This window comes from Henckelia pumila, chromosome 1, assembly GCF_033568475.1.
Source record: "Henckelia pumila isolate YLH828 chromosome 1, ASM3356847v2, whole genome shotgun sequence".
Classification (NCBI taxonomy): Eukaryota; Viridiplantae; Streptophyta; class Magnoliopsida; order Lamiales; family Gesneriaceae; genus Henckelia; species Henckelia pumila.
In genome coordinates, this window is record NC_133120.1 from 153008167 (window position 1) to 153033112 (window position 24946).

At 34.4% G+C, this 24946-nt stretch overlaps 3 protein-coding genes across 29 annotated transcripts; 1 reads left to right on the forward strand and 2 right to left on the reverse strand.

Moving 5' to 3' along the window:
- The first annotated feature begins 2943 nt into the window (after nt 1-2943).
- On the forward strand, nt 2944-11509 carry LOC140875661 (pentatricopeptide repeat-containing protein At3g63370, chloroplastic). Of its 25 annotated transcripts, none has more exons than XM_073279392.1 (3): nt 2944-9810; nt 10018-10085; nt 10940-11509. In XM_073279392.1, exon 1 carries the CDS (start codon nt 2978-2980, stop codon nt 5795-5797), a length of 2820 nt encoding a protein of 939 aa, XP_073135493.1. In that variant the 5' UTR covers nt 2944-2977; the 3' UTR covers nt 5798-9810; nt 10018-10085; nt 10940-11509. The 25 variants fall into 25 exon arrangements, with proteins under 25 accessions (XP_073135493.1, XP_073135501.1, XP_073135504.1 ...); XM_073279400.1 differs by having other exon boundaries at nt 10951-11509; XM_073279403.1 differs by having other exon boundaries at nt 11137-11509.
- A 2025-nt stretch (nt 11510-13534) lies between these two features.
- On the reverse strand, nt 13535-16169 carry LOC140875662 (protein indeterminate-domain 12-like). Of its 2 annotated transcripts, XM_073279420.1 has the most exons (4): nt 15914-16169; nt 15625-15789; nt 15134-15539; nt 13535-14254 (listed from the first exon to the last, which is right to left on the reverse strand). In XM_073279420.1, the coding sequence occupies exons 2-4, from the start codon at nt 15785-15787 to the stop codon at nt 13663-13665; spliced, it is 1161 nt and encodes a 386-aa protein (XP_073135521.1). In that variant the 5' UTR covers nt 15788-15789; nt 15914-16169; the 3' UTR covers nt 13535-13662. The 2 variants fall into 2 exon arrangements, with proteins under 2 accessions (XP_073135521.1, XP_073135520.1); XM_073279419.1 differs by lacking the exon at nt 15914-16169 and having other exon boundaries at nt 15625-15802.
- Nucleotides 16170-18944: 2775 nt separating this feature from the next.
- Nucleotides 18945-22073, reverse strand: LOC140877057 (heat stress transcription factor A-7a-like). 2 transcript variants are annotated; one of them, XM_073280536.1, is made up of 3 exons: nt 22010-22073; nt 21650-21901; nt 18945-20034 (listed from the first exon to the last, which is right to left on the reverse strand). In XM_073280536.1, the coding sequence occupies exons 2-3, from the start codon at nt 21890-21892 to the stop codon at nt 19243-19245; spliced, it is 1035 nt and encodes a 344-aa protein (XP_073136637.1). In that variant the 5' UTR covers nt 21893-21901; nt 22010-22073; the 3' UTR covers nt 18945-19242. The 2 variants fall into 2 exon arrangements, with proteins under 2 accessions (XP_073136637.1, XP_073136647.1); XM_073280546.1 differs by lacking the exons at nt 21650-21901; nt 22010-22073 and adding an exon at nt 20420-21515.
- Between the last annotated feature and the right edge of the window lie 2873 nt (nt 22074-24946).

Sequence of the window (24946 nt, forward strand, 5' to 3'; positions counted from 1 at the left end):
TCTCGGCACCTCTATTTATAGACGGAGTTCGGGCCGTCCGAACTGGCTCCGGAGCATCCGAACATGATCGGACCGTTCGATCTGGTATTCGGGTCGTTCGAAGTCCCATCAATGCATCAGTCATGATGTCACATTGCTGACGTAATCAATGACGTAATACTTGATCCCGATCGGACCGTCCGAACCTGCCGACGGAGCGTCCGAACACGTTCGGAGCCTCCGATCCTGGCTTTGGATCGTCCGATGTCGTTCGGGGCCTCCGATCTTTCTCTTCGGGCGTCCGAACCTAGGATTTTTAATTACGATTATTTCCTTAATTACTTTACTTGGTTACGGGCTACTACATTGCTTGCTCAAACTGAAATAAATCAGGCTCAATATGTATGAGATGATGCAATAATATAAACAATAGCTTACTCTTGCTATTTCAAATATCTTAATACTTGTTTGCTGTTGTTGCTCGTTAAAAATCATCTCAATACATGCAATACATATTCGATTCAAATAATAACATGAAATCAATATCAAAACAAAGAGCCATTAGATAGTCCATGTTATTTAATCAAACGCAATGAATAAAAAAAAAACAATCAATGGCACATAAACAAGTAAAGTGTGTGATTTAGGGTCTCGAGAATCAAACTCATCTCGAGTGCTCAATCCCCAACGATTCCTCGCTTGCTCATACATTCAACGACAGTTTTGGAATGCTCAACAACTCGAATTCTCGCAACTCAAATTCGATAATCTCAAATTCAAATCTGAAATGGATAATATACATGTTCAATATCATCTTCAAGATTTCATTTCAATGCTTAGTTCAATTCAAATACCCAACATCTCATCAAAACTCAAACCGATGGCATCACGATTAAAATCAGGTATTTCCAAAATTCCTCAACATCGATAACACAATATTTCCATCACAATATCATCATCCATTCAACCCAAATTTTCGAGTATAGACAACTGTTCAAACGTGATTTTCCAGAAAATATCCAAAAATTGAAAACATGTTCAAATGATGGTATTTTCACAAACCGTCTTGGATATACCATATCTATTTACTCAAGAACATGTTTATCCAATAAATTCTTAAATCCAACAACACCCAAAATTTTGAACTTGATAGAATTTAATAAAACTTACGTAGAAATGTGGTTCTCGTCGCGAGGATTTCAAAACTGTAATTATTTTTGAAATCTAATGACCGGATGGTGTCGGTTCGGAGCATGAAACAACACATTAATGGCTTCTCTGTCTTCTCTTCTTTCTCTCGGTAGGTGATGAATGTAGGAGATAATACATACACATGCATATACCTACTAATATTTGATGCATTTATTAAATATCCAATAATTTACAATTTAGTCCCCGAAACTTTCAAAATTACAATTTAGTACCTGCTCAAGATCCAAACTTTCAATTCAGTCCTTAAATTACTGAAACTCGGAATTTAAATCTAAAATTCCGTAATTTCTCAAATTAAATATTTTTGAAGCATTACATGGTGGATGTCAGCTTCAAGGGAACATGAGCAACAACATTGAAGGAGATCGAGGGGAGTAGCGGCAGAATTGGTGACGACAGCCATGGAGATCGTCAGAAAAAAAATTTGGTGAGGCGATAGGGGGCGGGGGTGGCTTATTGGCTAGGGTTTATGGGATAGGCCTTAGGCTCTTGATACCATGTAGAAACGTTTTGGGAGAATATAATTTCATATATTCTAAAAATAAAAGTACAATGTATATTTATATACAACCTAAAACGAGAAAGATAAAAATAAACAAATAAACAAAATATAAAAGAGATATAAACAATATAATTAAATATATACAAGGTATATATTTTCAATAGCTTTAACTTAGAGATCTGAAAATTAGAACAAAAGAGATGGAAGGTGAAAAATGATTATTGTTTTACTTTCAACGAACAAGAACTCCGACAGCCACGAACGTCGATTTGATGGCTAAACCAGTGATGTTCGTTAGGGCGGTGGCAAAAAGTGAGGGTCACAAGTTTGGGGAAAATGAAATGGATTACCCCTTACATTTTAGTTTTTAGATATGATATGGTGGGGTAAGTTTTCAAATTTTGAAAATTAAAATGGTTGGAATTGTAATCTCACCCTTGGGGGAAAAAGTTTAAAAAAATTAAATTAATTCAATGACACGTGTCATGATCTCAATGGATTGGATAGTATCCATCAATTTGCGTTGACTGAACCCTCGGTTATATCAATAAAAAGAATTCATGCTAGTCGATGTGCAATTTCATCAGGTTCGGTTTTAGCCTTAAAAAGAAGGCTCTCATGTGAAGCTTACATGGTTGGCTACATTCAAGTATAGCCAAATCAAAATGAGACGTGATGGGCAGTCAGAGGCAGTTTATATCAATAAAAATAATTCATGAGAGTCGATGTGCAATTTTATTGAACATAAATTTCCTAAGAAAAATTACACATGAATTTCTACGAATATTATATTGTTAGATTATATTCATCACAAATATTTTAAATCTAAATAAATAAGATAATAATCTACAATAATAATATATTTAAAACAGTCCACGAGCAACCGATTCGTCAAAATCTCCATTTCAAATGGATAATTGGAATCTAAACTCAAGTATTGTCTCGTTAAAAATAAAATAAGTGAAAAAGTCCGAAAAAAAGTACAACGATATAGCTTTCCTTGGATGTTTTTTCTTACATTGATGTACCTCATTAAAATATGAGGTCCCTAAAAAGATTGTTCAAGTCTGATCCGAGTCCATTAATAGTTTTTTCAAATTGAGTAGACCCTCGTGGTTCGAGCCCAATGGCCCTTCTGAAAGTCCATACAAGATGTTGGGCTTTTGGGCGATCAGAGCCCAAAAGGGCGAGGATGTAGTGAAAACCTTGCTCGAGCCTTTATAGATTAAAACATTGCCCGACATCGACAACCGACTTCCTGTTATATATTTACTTTGATTTGATATGGCTTCCTTAATCCACCACATGGACCTCAATTCTGTTGCTGTCTCAACAACACCGTTCGTTCACAAGAATACTTGGCGGAATTCGACCGTCCGAATTCCCGCGACGTCAATGAAAACAAACAGCCTACAAGAAGCCCTTTTGTCAATCTCCAATATCTTAGCTTCGAGCGGTCAGAAAAATTGTTTGGATAAAGCTTACTCATCAATTCTTGATCTTTGTGCGACCCAAAAGTCCCTCTCACATGGCAAACAAATCCATGCCCACGTTTTAAAATGCAACAATGTGCGTGATTTGCCATTCTTGTATACTAAGCTCGTGCTCATGTATGGTAAATGCGGCAACTTACGGGAGGCCGAAGTCCTGTTCGAAGAAATGCCGGAAAGGAGTATTTTCACTTACAATGCAATGCTTGGTGCATATGTTTTGAATGGGGAGTCTTGGGCAGCAATTGGACTTTACGCAGACATGAGATTCTTGGAAATTCCCTTAGATGCCCATACTTGTTGCATTGTCTTAAAGGCTTGTGCTGGATTTGAAGATATTTACTGTGGAAGGGAAATTCATGGATTTGGCGTCAAGTTTGGGATGGCTTGTAATGATATTTTTGTGAATGCGCTCGCAAGCATGTACACCAAGTGCAATGATCTAAATGCAGCGGTGTTGTTATTTAATAGAATGACAGGAAGAGGAGCTGAGTTGTGGAATATAATGATTTCAGCATATTCTACTATTGGGATGAGCGGAGAGGCATTAAGGCTGTTTTGGGAAATGCAAAATGTTGGTGTCACCCCTAGCACATATACTTTCGTGGCTGCTCTTCAAGCCTGTCAGGATTCATTGCATGGGATGCAAATACACACCATCGTTCTGAAATCTCGCATTATTTCTGATTGTTATGTTGCAAATGCCTTGGTTGGCATGTACTCAAAATTCTCCAGAATTGATGAAGCTATTAGAGTTTTCAGTCACATGCCTGAGAGAGATGGTATTTCTTGGAATGCCATGCTATCTTGCTATGTTCAAAATGGCCTCTATGACAAAGCACTCGCATTATTTCAGGAGAGAGTGAGTTCTGCTCAGCCACTGGACCAAGTATCAGTAATCAGTGTTCTTTCAGCCTGTGGCAGGTTAGGGAATTTGGTGAATGGGATGGAAGTCCATGCTTTTGTTCTGAAAAATGGGATGGATTTTGATCTTCAAGTAGCCAACACAGTAATTGACATGTATGCAAAGTGTTCTAAGACAAATTTCATGTATTATTCTTTCCGGAAAATTTCTCGTAAAGACCATATTTCGTGGACAACAATCATTGCTGGTTATATTCAAAATTATTGTCATGAAAGGGCCTTGCAATTATTCAAGGAAGTGCAGGTGGAAGGTGTTGAGATTGATAAAATGATGGTTGAAAGTGTTCTCCTAGCTTGTCACTGGTTGCAGTGCATTCTAACTGTAAAAGAGATCCACGGTTACATAGTGAGAAGAGATTTTTCAGATACTGTCATACAAAACACTTTGGTCGATATTTATGGAGATTGTGGAAAAGTAGATTATGCTAGACACATATTTGGGCAAATTGAAGTTAGGAATGTTGTGTCCTGGACGAGCATGATAACTTCTTATGTAGATAACGGGCTTGCAAATGAGGCTCTTCAACTTTTCTTCAACATGGTCAGAGATGGAGTTGAACTAGATTCTATTGCAATCTTGACCATTCTCTCGGCAGCTGCTAATTTATCTGCCTTGAGGAAGGGTAAAGAAATTCATGGATATTTACTGAGGAAGTGCTTTCACACAGAGAACTCGATTACAAGCTCGCTTGTGGATATGTATGCTAGCTGTGGGGACATTGATAGGTCCTATGCTGTTTTCAAATCTGCAAAACATAAAGATTTAGTCCTATGGACAAGTATGATTAACGCATATGGACTGCATGGCCATGGTATGATGGCTACAAATTTATATAGGAAGATGGAGGCCAAGAACCTTTACCCTGATCATATAGCATTTTTGGCACTGCTTCATGCATGCAGTCATTCAGCATTAGTAGAAGAAGGAAAATTGTTTTTTCAACTTATGCAGCACGATTATAAATTGGATCCATGGCCTGAACACTATGCCTGTCTGGTTGATCTTCTAGGTCGCGCAAATTTTTTGGAAGAGGCATTTGATTTGGTGAAAGGCATGAGATCGGAGCCTACAGCTGCTGTCTGGTGTGCTCTTCTTGGTGCCTGCAGAATTCATTCTAATATTAAGATAGGGGAGATAGCTTCAGAGAAGCTTCTTGAAATGGATCCAGATAATCCAGGAAATTATGTGCTTGTATCTAACTTATATGCAGCTGCAGAGAGATGGGATAAGGTGGAGGAAGTGAGGATGAAAATGAAAGTGAGGGGACTGAAAAAAGACCCTGCTTGTAGTTGGATAGAGATTGGAAATAAGGTTCATAACTTTATTTCCAGGGACAGGTCTCATCCGAATTCTGACGAAATATACAAAGAACTCTCTCAGATTACTGATAAATTGAAGAGGGGTGGAGGGTATGACCCTGAAACGAAGCACGTGCTGCACAATTTGGAGGAGGAAGAGAAAGTAAAGATGCTTTATGGTCACAGTGAAAGGCTTGCTATTGCCTATGGTTTACTTGTTACTCCAAAGGAAAAGCCTATACGGGTCACGAAGAACCTCCGGGTGTGCGGTGATTGCCATTCTTTTACTAAGCTTCTTTCAAAATTTTGTGAAAGGGAAATCATTGTTAGAGATGCAAACAGGTTTCACAGTTTTAAAGATGGGGTATGTTCATGTGGAGATTTCTGGTAGACCCGTGAAATTTGTAACACCACTTGTAACCGAAGAACGTATTGATGAACTGTGCCCTGTGGCTGTGGAGTGGAATGCCTTATATAGCCTGAGCAATCTCTATTGAGCAACACTCTGCCTCTACAGAATGGAGCGTAAAATAGTTTCCGGCTCTCTAGCTCGTAGGTTATCATATGGTTTACTTGTTACTCCAAAGGAAAAGCCTATACGGGTCATTGTTAAATTTTTATAATTACGTTGTTAAACACACATGTATGTCAGGATGGGTTTTTCCAAGAAGGGGCTTTGAAGGACTTGGACTTGCCTATTGCCCTTCACGAAGGGGTAATATGATGCACAAAGTATCCAATCTCCAACTATACATGGACTACTCAAAATTAACTTCACCACATGCAGCATTCACCACTAAAGTCGATATTGCTGAAAGATCTCGTAATATACGTGAGGCACTTACAAAGCACCAAAGTGGAAAGGAAGGAAGTTTGGAATAGGTGAAAGCTCTAATAGAAACTGAAACTTGGCAAAGTGTGGATTTTCGGAAAAATCCAGCCAAGGAGCAGTTATAGTTAAATACAAATAACATGGAGACATTGAGCGGCATGAAGCATGACCAGCGGTAATTCAGCTCCTGTTTTGTTTCAATTGACATCGAACTCCTGTATACAACCAGAAACGCCTTCATACTTTACCATGCTAGCACCCATCAATGTAGATACTAGTAACGAGGTAGACGACAATGGGAAGGTCAGATGGCAGGAGACTCAACAAACTTTGGCAGATGCAAAAGAATGAGATGTCCTTGTATCTATCAAGATGTCGGCATGGAAACGGCATTAAATACATGTACATGCTCTCACGTCATCACAAGCCTATCCTTGCCTGCATACTAGCTAATGCATATACGTATCCCAGAGCTAAGGGTGGAACTGCACACCCCCTTAATGCTCTCAAGTCTGATCCCTTAGACATCCCTGGTATGAAATGATTTTGTAAATTGGTATTCATCTCATAGGGGGTTTAAATATTAGAGAAGGGGATTATCTATATGGAAAATCCGTTGGTATAACAATGCTAAAAATGTTTCCTTACCAAAGCAATACTTCTATCTACTTACAACACACTATCCTTTACTATCAATCGAGCCAACACTACCTTCAAGCTAGTGGATAAATGTTTTCATTCCCAGCTTGGATAGTGGATACTATTGTCTGAAATAGTGGATAACTGAATCCCTTGGTAAGCACAACATCATGATCTGATCGGGATATACCCGGTACGGCTCAAGCCGTTGTCAAGCTTCCTTCTAATGAAGTGTTTATCCAGCCACCTTAAGGTATTTTGTCTTGTTATGCTGTACAGGATAGTGGGCCACACTTGTTGATGATTTGCCATTGCAGTTCAGTGTCTTTGGTCTATCCTGCTCAATCTCGAGGTCATTGGAGACAGCTTTTAATTGAAGTAACTCGCAGATACTTTGTGGAATAGATCTGAATTCTAATTTTGCACTTAACCCACTGCATGAGTCAGCTTACCAACACTTTCTTCAGCATTTCCATGTTTATGATTGACATTAATAGAGTCAACTTTCCTTGTTTTAGGATATATTGATTTTGTATTTTGGTTCAATATAAATATTCCCCTTTTTTTTACCAAGCCACTACAATGTCAATCAAAACTTCCCAAATTCGATGTAGAGTCTTTCTTTCTAGTTTTACCTAGCAGAATGATATCATCCATATAAACAGGAAGAATTGTAAATTCCTCTAAACCTGTGGACTTAATTTTAAAAGCTGCTAAGAAGGTGGGGGGAATTTTATTGATCAAACAAAAAGGACAAGTAAGAGGGACTTAATATAGTGGTTTCCTTGACTGCAATACTCTGCCTCTATATCATTGACTGCAATATTGCCTCTATCATCGCCTTTGTAAACTTCCCAAACCAGGTCCATGGAAACTCTTTTAGCCTATATATTACTTTTTTTGACTTAAAACCTTATCTTCCGCAATTGTTTGTTTGAATTATGGGTAATGTTCGCATATCTCTTCTTAAAGCTTCTCATGAAAGAAAGTGTTTTATGTCAAATTATTCCAATGGCTGGTAAGAATTAACTGCAACAGAAAGAATTATCATTTTCACAAAAAGAGAGAACATTTCTTGAAAATATATCCCATATGTTTGTGTGTATTCCTTAGCTACCACTTCGCTCGTTTTTGTTTGATGTGCAATCTGCATAATATTCTTTTGTGAACACTCACTTACATCCCACAGTTTCTCCCCACATTTTGGTAAATCTACAAGTTTCCGTGTCTTATTTTTGTCCAAGGCCCGGATTTCAATATTCACAGCATTTTTCCTACCCTCACAAGATGATGTTTCAGGGAAAGAAACTAGATTGAGGTTTGTAATTATTGTTTAGGGGAATACATATTTCAAATTACACAAACTATCATAATGCTGTTTCGAATCTTTTTCATAATTTGAATCTAATATCACTTGTATGGGAGCTGATGAGAACCCTAACAATGTACAGAACGGACTCCATATCGATTTCTTAGTATGTGTTCAGTAAACATAGTTATCATGTTACCAAACTCAGATGTGGAGCAAGATTCTTCTAGTTTGAATTGGAAAATCGACTGAGAAATTATATATCAGTTGTTCACCAAAATTTTACGGAATACGGGCACCACTTCTACAACAAATCAAACTGGACAGGCTGTATAAGGGTCTATGCAAATCAAGCCTGATAGGTTTTATATTTGTCCTTTAGAAGTTTCACATAAAGCCTAATAGCTAGGCCAACATATTGATTGTTTGTCATTCTTTCATATGTTTACCGATTACTTCAAGGATTTTCATTATTATGATTTAGCTCTTCTCAAAACTGATAATCTGCATTTCACTTTCTCTATTTTGATTGCGATGGATATGTCTCTGTTTGTTGATGCAGGATGTTGTATATATACATATAATGTGGGAACAGATCTCCGAGAGACGACCTGGAAACACCATGCATGATGCATTTTACTACATTGTTCTTCCCTGAGGTCTTTGATTAAATTTTTTAATTGGTAGATCAGTTTACAGGGACCAAGACATGTAGTTATGAACGACAGATTCATTTCAAAATGGGAAAACCACTTTATATTGTATTAACTGGAATTGCATAAACTGCAATCATTTGAATGCTTTTAGTTAATCTATGAGTATCGATTATGCCTGTACATTTGAAAGAAAAAGAGAATAAAGACGCATTCAGCTTGATTTACATTCACATATGGTCCATGACTACCTTTTTTTTTAACGTTTTCTTCTTCATACAGCAATGTGTACTTATAGTTTTGTTCCAAATGGAATTATTTTAACTTTTAGCCATGTTCTGATGATGTGTAATTGGCGAAATATTGTTTTAAAAAATTTAAATGTTGAACCACCAATTTGGCACGGAGATGACAATTTCCAAATTTGTATTACAAAAACTTGAATGGAAGTGCATGTGAACATCAGTTCCTCCAACAACGATAGATGCTTTATATCCTGGGGATGTTCTGAATTTAGCAATGGTTGTATTCTGCACGCCGGAGGCAACATATTTGTATCGAAAAACAGTAATTAAGATCTTTTGGTCAATGATGGGACATCTGTTTTTAATAGAGTGTAAGCATGCGTAATGTGACTGACACTAATAATTTCACCCTTAGATCAGTCAAATGTCGCTTTGGCTTCTGGATTGCTGGACGGAATGCAGGACAAAATTGTAGAAGTTTGCTATTTTGTTTTTTCTATTTTTATCTTCTTCCTCACTTTTGGTCCATAAAATTTTTGTTTGCTAGTTCAAATCTCGCCTGCTGTATTTATGAGGTGTTTTGCCAGATTCTCTGATCGGTTGGGAGAGTTCCAATCTCTTATCTTTCATCAGAACCAGTTCTGTTTCTTACCCTGCTTTGACTATTGCAGAGGGATTTGTTGTTCTCTTTTCGCCCTGGATCTTCTTTCTTCCCCCCTCATTCGGGTACTAACTATGCGTATTTCTGCTATTTCACTAGAAAATTGTGAGCTTGAACATTGCATGAACCAAAATCCTTAGCCAGAAGTCTAAGGAGAATAAAATTGCCGCGGAGGATTTTTGCATGTTATTTTTTAGCGTGGATATTGTTATTTTTTCTTGCACGGAAGACTTTGATTTTCAATTTGGCCATTATTGGCATTCTTGTGGTAGATTTCATGCGATACGTCAAATCATGTTTGATAACCAGTTGTCAGCCATGGAGCACTCTTCTGAACAAGGTATCTCTTTAGTCTTTACTAGTTTGTTCATTCAATTTTTTCTTAACACCTGTCTAACTAAAAATAAGTGAATTGTTCTTTCACGCAATCAGGTAAACATCATATATCTATTATAGAAACTTAATAACTTTTACCATGCTCCTCAAATATTTTAACAACCCTGCTGGTTTTTGCCATAGAAGAACATTTCATTGTTTTTGAATATGCTACCATGATATGAGATTATGATAATAACATTTGCCTACACTACTGTACCATTTTTATGGGGAAAAAACTGTACTATTTTTTGAACTTCTTGATTAAGAAAGGAATTAATATTTTCCGGCCATCGGACTTTTTATGCTAAAGTTAGTGCCACCAAGGTGATTCTCCTAGTGCCAGATGAACTAAAGAGGTAGTCTCTCTCCCTCTTGATGCACTGGTGCATGGACATAGATTAGCTATTCTAGAAAGTTTTGGCCCTATATTTGGGTAATTTATTATGGGTGAAAACCATCAGATTAATGAAAATCAAGCTGCATAATTGATTTAAAAATTGTTTCATTTATCTTCTAGTCAAAGTCTTGCAAATTCAAATTAAGATACGTTTTTTCTTGATTTCAACTCGTACACTTGGTCATTTGCTGCCGTTGTTCTTGTCCAATAATAATTCTTGTTTATTCTGGAACCTTATCGTAAATTTCTTTCAAACGAGGAACCTTTATTATCTGACCTTTTTCTTTTAACTACTGCATTGCATCTAATGAACTCTGTTAGTATTATTGTCCTTGACATTATCTTGTTAGATCTGTTCGTTTATCCTCTTCAACTTTTTAGCTCAAGAATTTGCTTTATTCGTTACAAACTTGTAAAAGAATCATGAAAGGTGCAAGAATATACATCTCTTGTGGGTGGAGCCAATGTTGATTCCAAAATTATCTTGAACCTGGCTTTGAATTATTGGGATATCTGCCTTGACTTGCTCTTGATTCATTGCCTTGGTGACACTCAAGAGTTATCTGAAAAAAAGTGAGTACTAATACTAATGAAGTTGCATTGGGATTTGCGGCAGAAGGGGAAAAGGTTTAAAAGCAAAGAAAAGAAGGTCTGATAATTATGGGATTTGGAAGAAAGAAGGAAAAGAATGAAAGTTTTGGTCAGTGGGGGATTATATTCTCTTATGAAATACTGACATATGCAAAGTCTTTTAGACAAAGAGAGAGGGGAAGAAGAGAGAATAGAATAGAAGCTTTTAGCTTGTCTGTTTGTGCTCCACAAAGATGGAAAGAATATGTCTTTTCTACGAGGCAAATGGTCTGTTTTGTATCTAAACTTGGGGGATGAATTAATATTAATAGACGAGCAAATAGGCCAGTCGGCAAGTTGAAACAAAAAATTCTCAAAAACTTATAATTTGTTATCAAAGTAGCAAGTCTCCTGAAATATATTTGATTGATCGATAAATTATTGGATCTTCCATCATGTATATTTTTCTACAAGCTTGGATATGCTACCATAACAGCATAGTAACTCTTTCTTATCTACTTTCATGCTTAATAATAATTCTTATTTTATTTTATTTTTTCAAAAAATAATAATAATAAATTTGTGGGATGCTGAATATACCTCTTAAATCTGGTGTGCTTATCCAAATTCTGTTTAATTCCCCTTTTGATCTTTCGTGTGGGGGTGGTGAATATACTTCTTAAAGGTGATGCTTATTCTTGCTAAACTTTTATACTTTTTCATTTATTTCACTTTTTTTTTTAGTGTTCATTTAGCTAACTTGAAAGAACGCTATTAAACCACAATTTATGTGGAATTAAACATGGTTAACATATATGTATCCTTTCACATGGGCATGATATTTAATTACAAAACCATGCATGTAATGTACGTAGTTACAATTTTAATTGAATCATAGGACACATCTTGAGCAAAGTGATTTGTTTTGCCCATAACCGTGTAAGGGGAGTTTGCACAGAATTTGAGAAAGAGTGTCGAGGGAATTAGAAAAGGGTCCCCAGATTGGTAAATTGAGCGTCTTTTGTATAATCCGTTGACATTTTGATTTTTCATTTTGAATATATATCTTTTTCTTTTTGCTTGAACCACTATTTCTCGGACCACCACTAACCAAAGAGAGCCACGCACCTCTTTTTTTAACTCACGCTTACTCCATTTTTTACAATTTCATCTTCTTCTTTATATAAAGACCACACACATTCCTTTTCATTTACTTGATTCGTACCACAACAAATTAAAGGGGTATATGTATATAGACATTTTTTTTTCGAAAATTAATATCAGATATGATATCATACATATGCTAGATTAAGCAAATGAGCTTACGCTTCCTTAAAAGTTCTAATTTGTTTCAGACTTCTCGCGAAGAAGATGTTTGGCAGAGCTTAAAAGCTTTTTCAAACAACTTATAAGCTCTGAAATTTTGTTTGGAAAAAACTTTTAAAAATGTCTTATAAATTGTCAAAATAAGTTGTTTGACAGTTTATAATCTGTTTTTAAAAAAGTAACGGGGATGATATTTTTTTTCAAAAATACCTTTTTTTAATAATTTTCTTTACCAAAATATCCCTCATTATTTTTATTAATTCCACTATTATCCTTCACATATTTTATTTTATTTTTTCAATTTTTCTAAATGTAAATATAAAATAGATTTAAATATCTATATAACTTTAATTTTTATTTATAAAAGAGCAAAACTACTTCGTTTGTTTATATATATATATAAATAACTATTCATATTACATTAATAGTATTATACCTTTTTGGTAATTTTGTTAATAAAAATATCTTATTATAATACCAAACACATCAACATTTTTAAATTGTTTAAAATAAGTTTATCCAAACACTCTGACGGCTTATTTTTAAAATAAAACCTAACAGCTTATAAGCTCTTAAAACAGCTTATAAGTTCTAGGAACTTAAAAGTTATTTTTAATAAGCTTAGTCAAACACCCTCTAAATCATTATATACTACCTCGCAACAAGAGAATACAAATGTGATTATTTGTTTGTTTTGATTTAGAATGTACTTCATAAAATTTTAATATCCTTTGGTAAGATATGAAAATCACATGATTTTCGACATGCTTATTAATTAACTCTTAAATTAACCATGCATGTAACTTGTTTTGTTATTGGATAAAATTAAAGTACGGCGAGATGATGCGGCTATATATATTTCATATGTAATTACTTGATTTTTGACTAATATTTCATTGCTATATTGGAGTGGATGATTTTCAATATTAAGATATAATTTTGATATTCTAAGCACATGTCGTGGTTATGTCACGGGAACTCAGAATATATATATCACATCTCTACATGATGTTATGCAAATACTCGAAATCATGCATACTAGAGTTACAAAAATATATAATATTTGATTGAACCAATATAATGTCCGATAGCATCACATTTGTATTGTAGCTCGAAAATTAATGAAGCACTAGCGATCGTTCACGTCATCACAACAGCGATAAAAAGTAACAATTAACAGTAGTAATATATTATTATTATTATTATTATTATCTCAACTGGATTTTGTAAAGATCCTGGATCTTCTTCAACATGAATTTCCCCATGTTCCTGAATAGGTTTCAAACGTCCCTTGATGCTTCAACAATGGACCATGATTATATGCCACTAATTCTCCATTGCCGCATTGATCTTCCTTCAACCCCAGAAAATCCCTTGTCATGTTATCACTAGTACTGTTGTGCCAATGAATCCCAGGCGCTGGTGCTGCCCCCGCGCCGGCGCCATGCATATGCATATGCATCAAGTCCAGGTGAGCCATGTTGGAGCCCATATGAGCCACGGTGGTGGCCGCCTTCTGGAGGAGTGCGGTGGCTGAGAGGCTTCCGCCGGAGAAGTCGACCATAAGATTATGTTCTTGGTAGAGTAGTGGTGAAGAGAAGGGATTAATGTAGAGGTTTTCGGGTTTGATCATGAAGGGATTGGAGTCGTCCCAGGAGGAGGAGTTGTGGCAGTACTGGTGGGAGGCCAATGGGAGGAGAGGCATGACCGGGGTTTCGTGGCGGTCCAAATTATTATGGAAATTAGGATTTGGTGGTGGCAAGGTGGCTGCAGAGAGCCTCGCGCTTTCTTGAGCTAAAGCATCACAGAATGCCCTGTGGGTGATGAAACTATCCTTCCTGCAGCATGCAATAATTTTTAATGTAAATTAAGTATATATTAAGATTTTTTTATGCATGTTGCAATGCAAAATATTCAATAAAAAGTTAATTAATTTGACTTACTATATGATGTTCTAGCTAGCTGATCGAGTAAAAGAATTAGTTCACATGTGCTTAATTTCCTACACAAGCATGAGACTTTGTCTTATATATATATATATATATCTTAAGGAAATATGGTAAGCTAGACGACTAATATACAAGTTATTGTATCATGCGTGTATATTACTCAGTTTATACTATATATTTTTCCCTCATAATATATATTTATGTACGTGCTTAATTAATTGAAATAATTATGATTTTGTGTTTGAGAGAGAGAGAGAGAGAGATTTGAATGGTATTTGCATGAAATAAGCTGCAGGTAGGTATATATCCTCATGCACGAATCAAAATCCCATTATATATATATATATATGTGTGTAGCTGTAACAAAGATTACAACAAGGGAACCGACATGCCTGTCTACGTACGTATGCATGACTATAGCAGATTCTATTATGTGGTTCAAATGTTTTACAGTCAGTAAAAATAAAATAAAAAGAAAGAAAATTACAAGGATCGATTTTGTGAGAATTTTTCCAACAATTTTCTGCCACCGCCACACAAAAGCAAAGTAGCAAGAACACATGATTGGTTATGGAGTTCCTTTTAATCACACCAATATTTAAGTACACATGCACGCACTAGAAAAAAGTAGTTCAAAAAGACTGTTGCATGCAAGCAAACCTTAATTTTGCATTTTTGACGATCGATCAGTCGATAAAGTAGTCTGAGTACTTAACCTAGCTACTAAGGGAAGAAAAATTATTAATGATTAAATTGAAACAAAAATACCTGGAGAAAATGGTTCCACAATCGCACTTGTATTCCCTAGTTCCACAAGTTTTAGAATGTGCTTTCCAATCTGATTGAACAGCATAGATCTTGGAACATTTTTCACATTTCCATTTCTTCTCCCCATGTTTCCTGGAATAATGTTTCTTGATTCCCGTCAAATCCCCTAAAGCCCTTGAAGGATGGTGATGAACACATGTGGTCTCAGGGCAAACATAGGCTTTCTTCTTGTTAGCTTGATCTTTGCTGCTAATTCTCTGCTTCAGTTTCCATGGAAGATTGTGTCCTCTTCTGTGAAGCTGAAGATTTTGGTCTCTCTGGAAACCCTTTTTGCACACCTCACAAACATATCTGTTTGTGGCCAAAAGGGTTCTTGGAGATAATGCAATCACTTCTGCATCAGGATCTAAAACAATATATTTATATAATTAATTATGAAGATCCCCTGCCCAGAATTAATTTAATTTTATATGAAAAATTCTTGTAATCACCTGGATTTCCCGGAAGGTTTCTTTTCTTCTTCATGATCTTGAGTGCAGGTTCTTGATTGGTTAGGATAGAATTATTATTCATGGAGAAATTACCAAAATTTTGAACCCCAGATGAAACAGTAGTACTGGCTTCCTCAGAAACACAGGTTGAATTATTGGACATCACTGCAGGAAACATGACTTTCAAGAAGATGGAAAGAATGAAATATAATGAAAACAAACACTAATTTTGAATTTAAATTAGATTTTAATTTTGAGGACACTATAATTTTCTTTTATTGTTACCAACCTTAATAAAAGCCCTTAAACTGAAATCAACAGGTGTAAATAAAAACAATCCAAGATAGCTGAATCCCACCTGTATACACACTCAACAAACAAGTACTGGTGTTTTTTTTTTTAAAACAGGTGGCCGTAGAATTCAGCTCTGGAAATAAGTATTAATTCAAATGGGGATCGATCGAGGGCCAAAATTTAATTTTCTTTTCTTGGATTTAATTATGCAAAGCAAAAGGGGCAAAAAAAAAAAAAAAAATTTAATTTGTTCTCTAATTCCTCCACGCACTCATGAAAATTAATTAGCTAGCATGGGAAGAACATATGCTCGTTTGTAGCTATCAGTGTCTCTATATATATATATACGTGCAAGGAGAGGTGGTAGGGTACATGTACAGTGAAAGTGAGAACAAATATAGATAAATATTATGAATATTTTATATTGATGCACTTTCTGTTGTGTTGTTAATAAGACCATGATTAATTGAAAAACTAATTAATTATATGATACATGCAAATATATATAAATTTTATTCATTTTAAACAATAATCCTACTTATAAATTATTATATGTTTTCCCTATATAAAATCCAAAGGGAAAACTGCAATTTTAATCTTTATATTTGTTACTTTGTGATTTCGGCCTCTATGTTTTCATATTTTAGTTTTAATCCTGCATGTTTTGATTTTTGGCGATTTCAGTCTTTTTATTTGAAAATGCTTACGTGGCTATACACGTCAGATCCACATCAGCACTAAATTGGTGCCACATCAGCGCCGCATCAAAAAAATGACTAAAATTGCCAAAAAAAAATAAAGATAGCGGACTAAAACTGAAATCTGAAAATATAGAGGACCAAAATCGTAAAGTGACGAACATACATGACTAAAAAAACAATTTTCTCAAAATCCAAACGAGGAGAAGACTAAACAAATTACAGATCACAAAGTTTTGACATATATATCGATCAAGTATTTAAATGATGATAATTAGAATATTTTGACAAAGATTACAATATTTAATACTCACACTGAAGTGAAGGTATAGAAAAGCAAATAAAAAGATAAAGAATTGCTTTGGAAACAGAGAGGTGAAGCTTTCTGTCATTTCTTTCGTTACTGTCATAAAACACCCAAATCCTTAAAAGGGTATTTGATTTGAATGGAATGAGTTTGTATTAAAAGGAGGAATTGCTAACAAAGAAATTGATTGCTTATAAAAAATATATAGAGACGTAAAAGGCCCAAAGGATAAAGGCAAAGCGCCAATGCATTTGTTTAACTTTATTTCTTGTAGATGTAGGCCACCAATATTATTTATCGTCATCATTCTTAAATTATTACACCCACTGTTACATGTATGTCAATCATCTGTCATATATATCTCTTGCACGAGATGCGTGCATATACATAAATTTTTTTATGTAAATTGATTTTCATGTTATTTTTAGAAGTTATATGATAAATTAAATATTCAAAAGTTTAAGAGTGATAACTATTAAATCTAAAAATTTAAAAATACTAACAAAAATAGCGAGATGTCATTTTGATAAATAAGATAAAATCAAATGATTAAAAAAAGAGAAGACCGTATAAAATTACTAATTTGTCTAATAATTTTAGTTTTTTGGTAATTAAATTAGGATATAGTCGTAATTTCATTACAAACTAATTCAAAAATTAATTGAATTCGAAATTTAGTTAATTAAAGGCTCTCTATTATAATATAGTAAGATATATATTAAATTAAAAAAAGAAAAGAAAAGATTGGCCCAATTGAACAGCTGGGCTTATCGAAGATCATTCAAGAATCAGGCCACCAAAAAAATCAAGGCTTACATATATAAGCTAGCGCAATCCATTAGTATAAGAATAATCCATGGTTCGGGTTGATGAGTTTCTTTTTTTTTTAGGATAATGCTTACTCAACAAAACGTGCCAAAATTTTTGTTCTATCGAGGATCGGACTTCGGAGTATGCATTATATTTTTGGTCTGTAATTTATGTATTTCCCATTTTGATCACTTCTTAACGGACAGATACGATAGACTTCTGTCAAAAAAGGGCCAAAAATTAATTATGATCATTTTAATAGACGGATAAAAAAATAACCCTTTATTTCATTCAATAAAAATTATTATAAAACTCTATATAATAAGACATCAACACATTCACCATCCAACCAAAAAAAAAAAAAAAAAACACATTCGAGTAAACTACCTTGATTGTTTTGAATCTTTTGATATGATAAACGAACAAAAATACCCCTGCTTTCATATCCAACAGAAATTACTCTCACTTCCACTTATTTAAGTTTGTATTTTTAATTTTCACGCAGATGAAAAAAAATGTTTGAAAAAGTAAATTTTGTAAAACAAATTATCATTTTACTTTGATTTGATGAATATTTTAAGAAGATAAAATATTTGTATAAGTAGTTAATAATATTAATTTAATAGGAATAAATTGTTAAAACAATAGGAAGATAACATTAAATATGAAAAGTAAATTATATAATTGATATGGATGAAAAATGAAATGTAACGTAAATGAATGAGAGGAAGAGAGTATTATAATAGTTTATCGTAATAAATTTTAAAAATAATTAAATAATTTGTAAATCATAATTAATAACTTGAAAATTTTTAAAATAATTAATTAAGTTAAAAATTTAGATATGGGAATTTTTGCATGCATGTGTGTGTCACAAATATAAACTATATTTAAATATTTGCATTCACTGTATAATTTCATTAGATTTCGAATGTGTTTTGAAATCGAATATGGATTTAAATTATGAATTCTCACTGCTCTTTAAATAATAAATAAAATATAAAACTTTTATATAATGTTTAGTTTCCAAAAATTATTTAATGCCCACTTCTCTCGAAAATATTTAATAAATATAAAATTTTTATATATTATTAAATTTTAATTTCCAAAATTTGTTTAAAAAAACTATCGTTGTATATCTTATTCAAATTTTAATATGTAAACACCATATTCAAAATTTAAATATATACATTATATCAACGTTTTATATATACTTACCAAATATAAATATCAATAACATAACATAAAATCCAATGGATTACACGGATGAAATACTTAAGTTACACATACAAAGAAGCCGAAATATGCAGAAAATGATTTGAGTTCTATACATCGATCTCCAATACTCTAAATAACACATGAGTCTAACCAAACAAATAGAGTCTGAATACTTCGACTCCAGAAGAAAAATGAGCCTAAGAAACGTGGCAAACTATATTAGCAGTCATCAAGAATCAGTGTTAGTAGAAGATTTTTTTCTTTTCCTTTTTTGACAAAACGGCCACAGCATCATTTGGGGCTCGAACCCAAGAATCCCAACCGATCCGCCAAGCAATTTACATCCTCTTCTTCTTCTTCTTCTTCTTCTTCACCATTCTTGGGCATGATTCCAGCTGGTTCTTGATCGAATCTTTCACTCAGTAACTCTTCCCAAAAACCATCGTCCAGTTCTCTATCATAACTCCCTAATTGGGTGAGATCCTGTTGTTCCTCGTCGTGTTCCCATTTTGGCTTCCCGAATCCCTGCATCTCCAAAGCAAGTGCCTCCAATTCAGACACTTGGTGGTAGAATGGTTCAAATTCTAATGGTTCCTCCTTGATGGGATTCTTCCCTTTGTTGTTCCCGCTCGACTCACCGTATTCAAGCGGTCTACGCCTCTTCTTGGAAACAGCTTCTTCAACTTGTTTTTTCTTCTCGTTATGCTGGACTAATTGATGAATGAAGTCAGGATTCTGCATTGCTCTTGCCAAGAAACTCATCATTTGCTGCTGCTTCCTCTCTGTTCCTTGTAACTTCAACTCCATTTGCTGAAGGTAAGCTCTAGAGTTCTGTTGCTGATGCCTCAGCTTCACAAGTTCCATCATTAACACATGCTTGTCACGCCTCAATCGATCCACTTCCCCATCCACTCCGAATCTTCCCACTTCAACACATGGTTCGGCTTGGTCTTGCTGTGGGGGAATTAGAATATTTTGAGAGGGTGCTTTTCTTCTCCTTATGTTCTTCAGAATATGCTTCTGGCCTTCAAGAAACGCCTCGTTCGCGAATTCCCATTTGTCCGGATCGATCTTCCTAAAGCCCTGCAGGGGTCAAAGATTCCAGATTTTTTTTAGCCAAATTATACCTTCAAGAATTGATTGTTGGTGCATGTGGTTTTTTCACTGTAGATCAATGAATGGCTTCATAATCTTGCATGTATATCTTCATCAAGAATCTTTGCATATTCAGAACCTTTAAGAACAGGAAAAAATTGAATGTAAAGAATCAACGCTACGAATTAACTTCAGTTTGTATATCAACAACATCCATCAAATAACGTACAATATTGTTTTCGATTACAACTAATAAAATACATGCATGAATCGATTTCACGATAGACACAAAATTAATTGTGGATAGACTTCACAAACTCAAATACTATCACTAGAGATACATGTTCAAACATATGCCCAGTATCTTACTTACATAAAAACATACATATACCACATATATACAGTCACACATGCTCATACGCATACATACAGTGTGGTGTGCATATATGTTTCTTTGTTTTTTCTTTCCACAGAGATCGACATACTATATATATATATATATGCATGTGCACGTGTATTCCGTATGAGGGGACACATATGCGTGTATGTGTGATGTGTCCTTTCCGTGTACCTACAGACTCATACAAGAGTCTATTAAAATAGACGTGGCAATGACACTGTGTCTGTTCTTGCATAGTAGGAATGGAATGGACAGCCTAAAATAATATTTAAATATGGTTTTTTTTTTTTTTTTTTACTACCAAGTTGGCAACTTGCAATAATATCTTGCCATGGAAAGTTGTATTCTGATATTAATATAAGAGTATCTATGAAATGAAAGTTCTGGACTTTGGACGTGGCACTTCCTTCACATATTTAATAGTATTTTTTTGTTTGTTTCTGCCCTTTGGGCTCCGTGGAGGTATGGGTATCCGGCGGTACATACTTCTTGCGGTGGAGTTTTACATTAGATGAACACGTAGCTAGCTCACATCCATTCCACAATCGCATCGCCACTTGGTTTTTAATTTCAAACTCGCATGTAATTACAAACACGGAAAAGATAAATCATCTTTTCTTTAATTTCAAACTCGCGGATTTATTTAATGTAATGTTTTTCTTCTCCGAAAAATAAATAAGTTGGATTTTTTTTTTAATGGTTGTAATTGTAAATTGTAAAATACACACGAGCGGAGAGAGACCGGTACCAAATACAATTTCAGATATCTATCATCTCATGTACGGACGTTAGAACGACAACCGCTAGCAAAAAAAATTGAGTTTTCTTTTTTTTTTTTTTTTTTTTAATAATAAATCAATTATTGATGCTTTTTTTAAAAAAATCATTTGCATTCGTCTCTCCTACACTTTATACATTTGACTAAAAAAAATGGATTTAAAAAAAAAACAAAAAAAAAAAAAAAAACAGGGGAAGCGAATGCAAATTATTGTTATTTAAAATATAATTATAGAATAAGTAAACACATTTTTGACAGCAGAAAAATTAAAAAACAAAATTCCAGCACTCTTTGAGAAGGAAACAAAATAAATTAATTCCAGAAAATTAAACGAAAAAAGAAATCAAGACTATGAAGACGATTGGGATTCCCATTCCAGCAGAATGGAAAAGAAAGAGAAGAGAAGAGAAATTAAGTATACTTACATATGTATTAAGCTGTCTAACAAAGCTGGAGAAATTGTTGTGCTTGAAGTAATTGGGCAAAACGGAAGTGGAAAAGGAATGAGGATCCCAAACAACGAAGCTCTGCCCTCCTCTGCTCCACGAAACTATGTGATTCGTGTTCGCATCATCCACCATATCATATGTCTTCGTCAGGAACGGCGGCGGACCCATCTCATTAAGCCCTTCTATCGCTCGTGGCGGATACTCTTCCATCGATCCCATCTACTACGCCTGAATCATACATGAAACACAGAGCTCATGAAGAGGGAGCATAAATTAATTAATTACCACTTCTTGAATATTGCTATTGTACAGTAGTACTGGGAAACATCCTTTTACCTTTTTCAAGAAATTGGTTAGCTTTCTGGAATTGGAAATAGGAATCATTGTATTTGTATATGAGCTGAAGCTTCTAAAGATATCTTTTATTAACGAGTGGAAAGTTCTAGATTTGGAAGTTAAGGGGTGTAGCCGTAGGTTCCTGGAAACTTCTGGACTTCCACAAGGGCAGTTCCGTAATTATACCCACCCTCAACTTGGCGTTTGTGGGGGTAGTGGCTGTTATTTAATGACAGCTGCGTTATGGGCAGCAGAGGGCCATAGGGGGATTCATATATATGTATGTCCCACTTATTATTTATATATATTATTTTATTTTATGGTACATTGCTTTCTCCAGATAAATATCAACCATATTTTCTTTTTCTTGGGGTATACTGTGAAACGTAACATTTTATTTATTTTTAAAATAACGGTTATATAAATAAAGGATAATAAAAAGGTATGATTGGTTCAAAAAACAAAAGGCATGATTAAATGTTTGATGTTATTATCGGTATAGTACATGCCGTTCACAGGGCACTACCTTGCGGGTGATGTGTAACCCCATGATTGGTCAAAATCAATGGGTCACACGTATTGCCGCCACGTCACCCACATGACACTATCCTTTGGATCGGGTCTACTCAACCGTTATTATCTATGTTGGTCTAGAGCTATTACATATCCATGATTTGAAAAAAATAAGGCCATTGGTATGGAGAAGTCACACGTTGTAGCTTCTAAGTGGCTATCGTAATTCACAACATAGCTCATATGACCTTTAACCCAACCACACAAATTAGTAATATAATTTTGTACGATCAAAATTTGGTAGCGTCAACAAGACTAGATATTTCTGGACAAAAAGAACTACAAATAAGAAATTGTTGAAAAATATTATTATTATTAATATTATGTTGAATATTGAATGTTGAATGTTGAATATTGAGTTGTAAAATGTGGAAAATTAGTGTGTGATGATGTAGATGATGATGTATTATTTTTGGACTAATCTCAAATGTGGATCTATAAATAGGTCTTCATTTGTGATGAAAAATACAATTGAAGTTGAGAGAAAAATATTATAAAGTGTAGAGTTTGATATATTTTGAGTTTTGGAATATTTACTTTTTACCGTAAATTTTTACTTTTTCACAACACGTTATCAGCACGATCGCTTGAAGGTTCTCTATATTTTTCGACGATCCAAAATACAAGAAGAAGTCAAAAATATTCAACAAGTAAGAATAATTATTTTATTGTTTATTGTGTATATATTTAATATATATTATCATGTTATGAAAAAAAAAATTAGTTTTTAAAAACTTGTTATAAATCCTGGGAGGATGTTAAGACGACATCCCACACTCCCGGTAAGGGATACGACAAGTATAAAAGCCTCTAAGGTTTTTAAACAATAACGTGATATGATATATGTATATATACTAACTATATCAATATATAATTTCATGTTATTATATAAGAGATTGTCTAGGACACTGACCTTATAATAACGTGATATGATATATATTTTATTGCGTATATTTAATTATGATTATCATTATACGCATCACATGATTATCACGAATTTTTATTCAACACATAATCATTTTTTTCTTACCCTCAACGGTCACAAACGGTCATAAACGGCTAGTTTTTTGCCTATAAATATGTTCACTCAAACTCATTTTCAATCACACCAAAATTCATTCTTCATCTCAAAACATTCTCCTCGGTTTTTTTTTTCGAAAAAGAAGATGGAGTTTTTGGCTTTTCTAAGGATATTTTTCATAACGACTATGATCATCATGTTCACGAGTTTTGTACTCACCAGCGATTTTCCACCACCTATTTTTTCTCTATTTGTATACGCACTTGTAATCTTCGTTTATCCATTATTTTGTATTGTCATATTAATGGAAATTAACTAATAAAATGTATTGTTATTTTTCTAGTACCACCATGTCAAATTTGGCAAAGATTGAATTCGTTGCGCTCGATATCACTGGAAAGAATTATATGCCATGGACTCTCGATGTAGAAATGCATCTTGAGTCATTGGGTCTAAGTGATACCATCAAAGAAATTAATATATCAACCTCACAAGATAAAGCAAAGGCAATGATTTTCTTACGCCGACATCTTGATGAAGGGTTGAAATGTGAGTATCTCACAGAAAAAGACCCAATGATTTTATGGAAAGGGTTGAAAGAAAGATTTGAGCATATAAGGGAAGTGATACTTCCGACCGCCCGTGATGAATGGAATTCGTTGAGAATCCAAGACTTTAAAAAAGTCAGTGAATATAATTCTGCAATGTATCGAATAGTCTCACAATTAAAATTCTGTGGACTTGAAGTCACAGAGATGGAAATGCTTGAGAAAACATTTTCCACTTTTCACGCATCAAATATAACTCTACAGCAACAATATAGAGTGCGTGGTTTTACGAGATATTCCGAACTCATTGCATGTCTTCTTGTGGCGAAAAAGAACAACGAATTGTTAATAAGAAATCATCAATCCCGACCCACTGGATCAACGACATTTCCTGAAGCAAATGTCGTAATGAAAAATGAAAATCAAAATCAAAGGCATAGACCAGATTTTGGTCGTGGACGAGGTCGAGGACGTGGGCGTGGACGTGGACGTGGACGTGGACGTAAAAATGATCGCGGTCGTGGATATGAAAATAATAGAGATAGTTACTTCAATAACTCATCTCAAAAGAACGTCGCGAACCACCCACCAAAAAGGCAGCATGAAAACCCGAGTGAAAATGAAAATCACTCAAAAAGATCTGAGAGTGTTTGTTATAGATGTGGCACTCCAGGACATTGGTCACATATTTGTCGAACCCCTGAGCATCTATGTAAGCTTTATAAAGAATCGACAAAAGGGAAAGGAAAAGAGACCAATTTTGTTGAAAATAGTGACCATTTAATTGGCTCAACT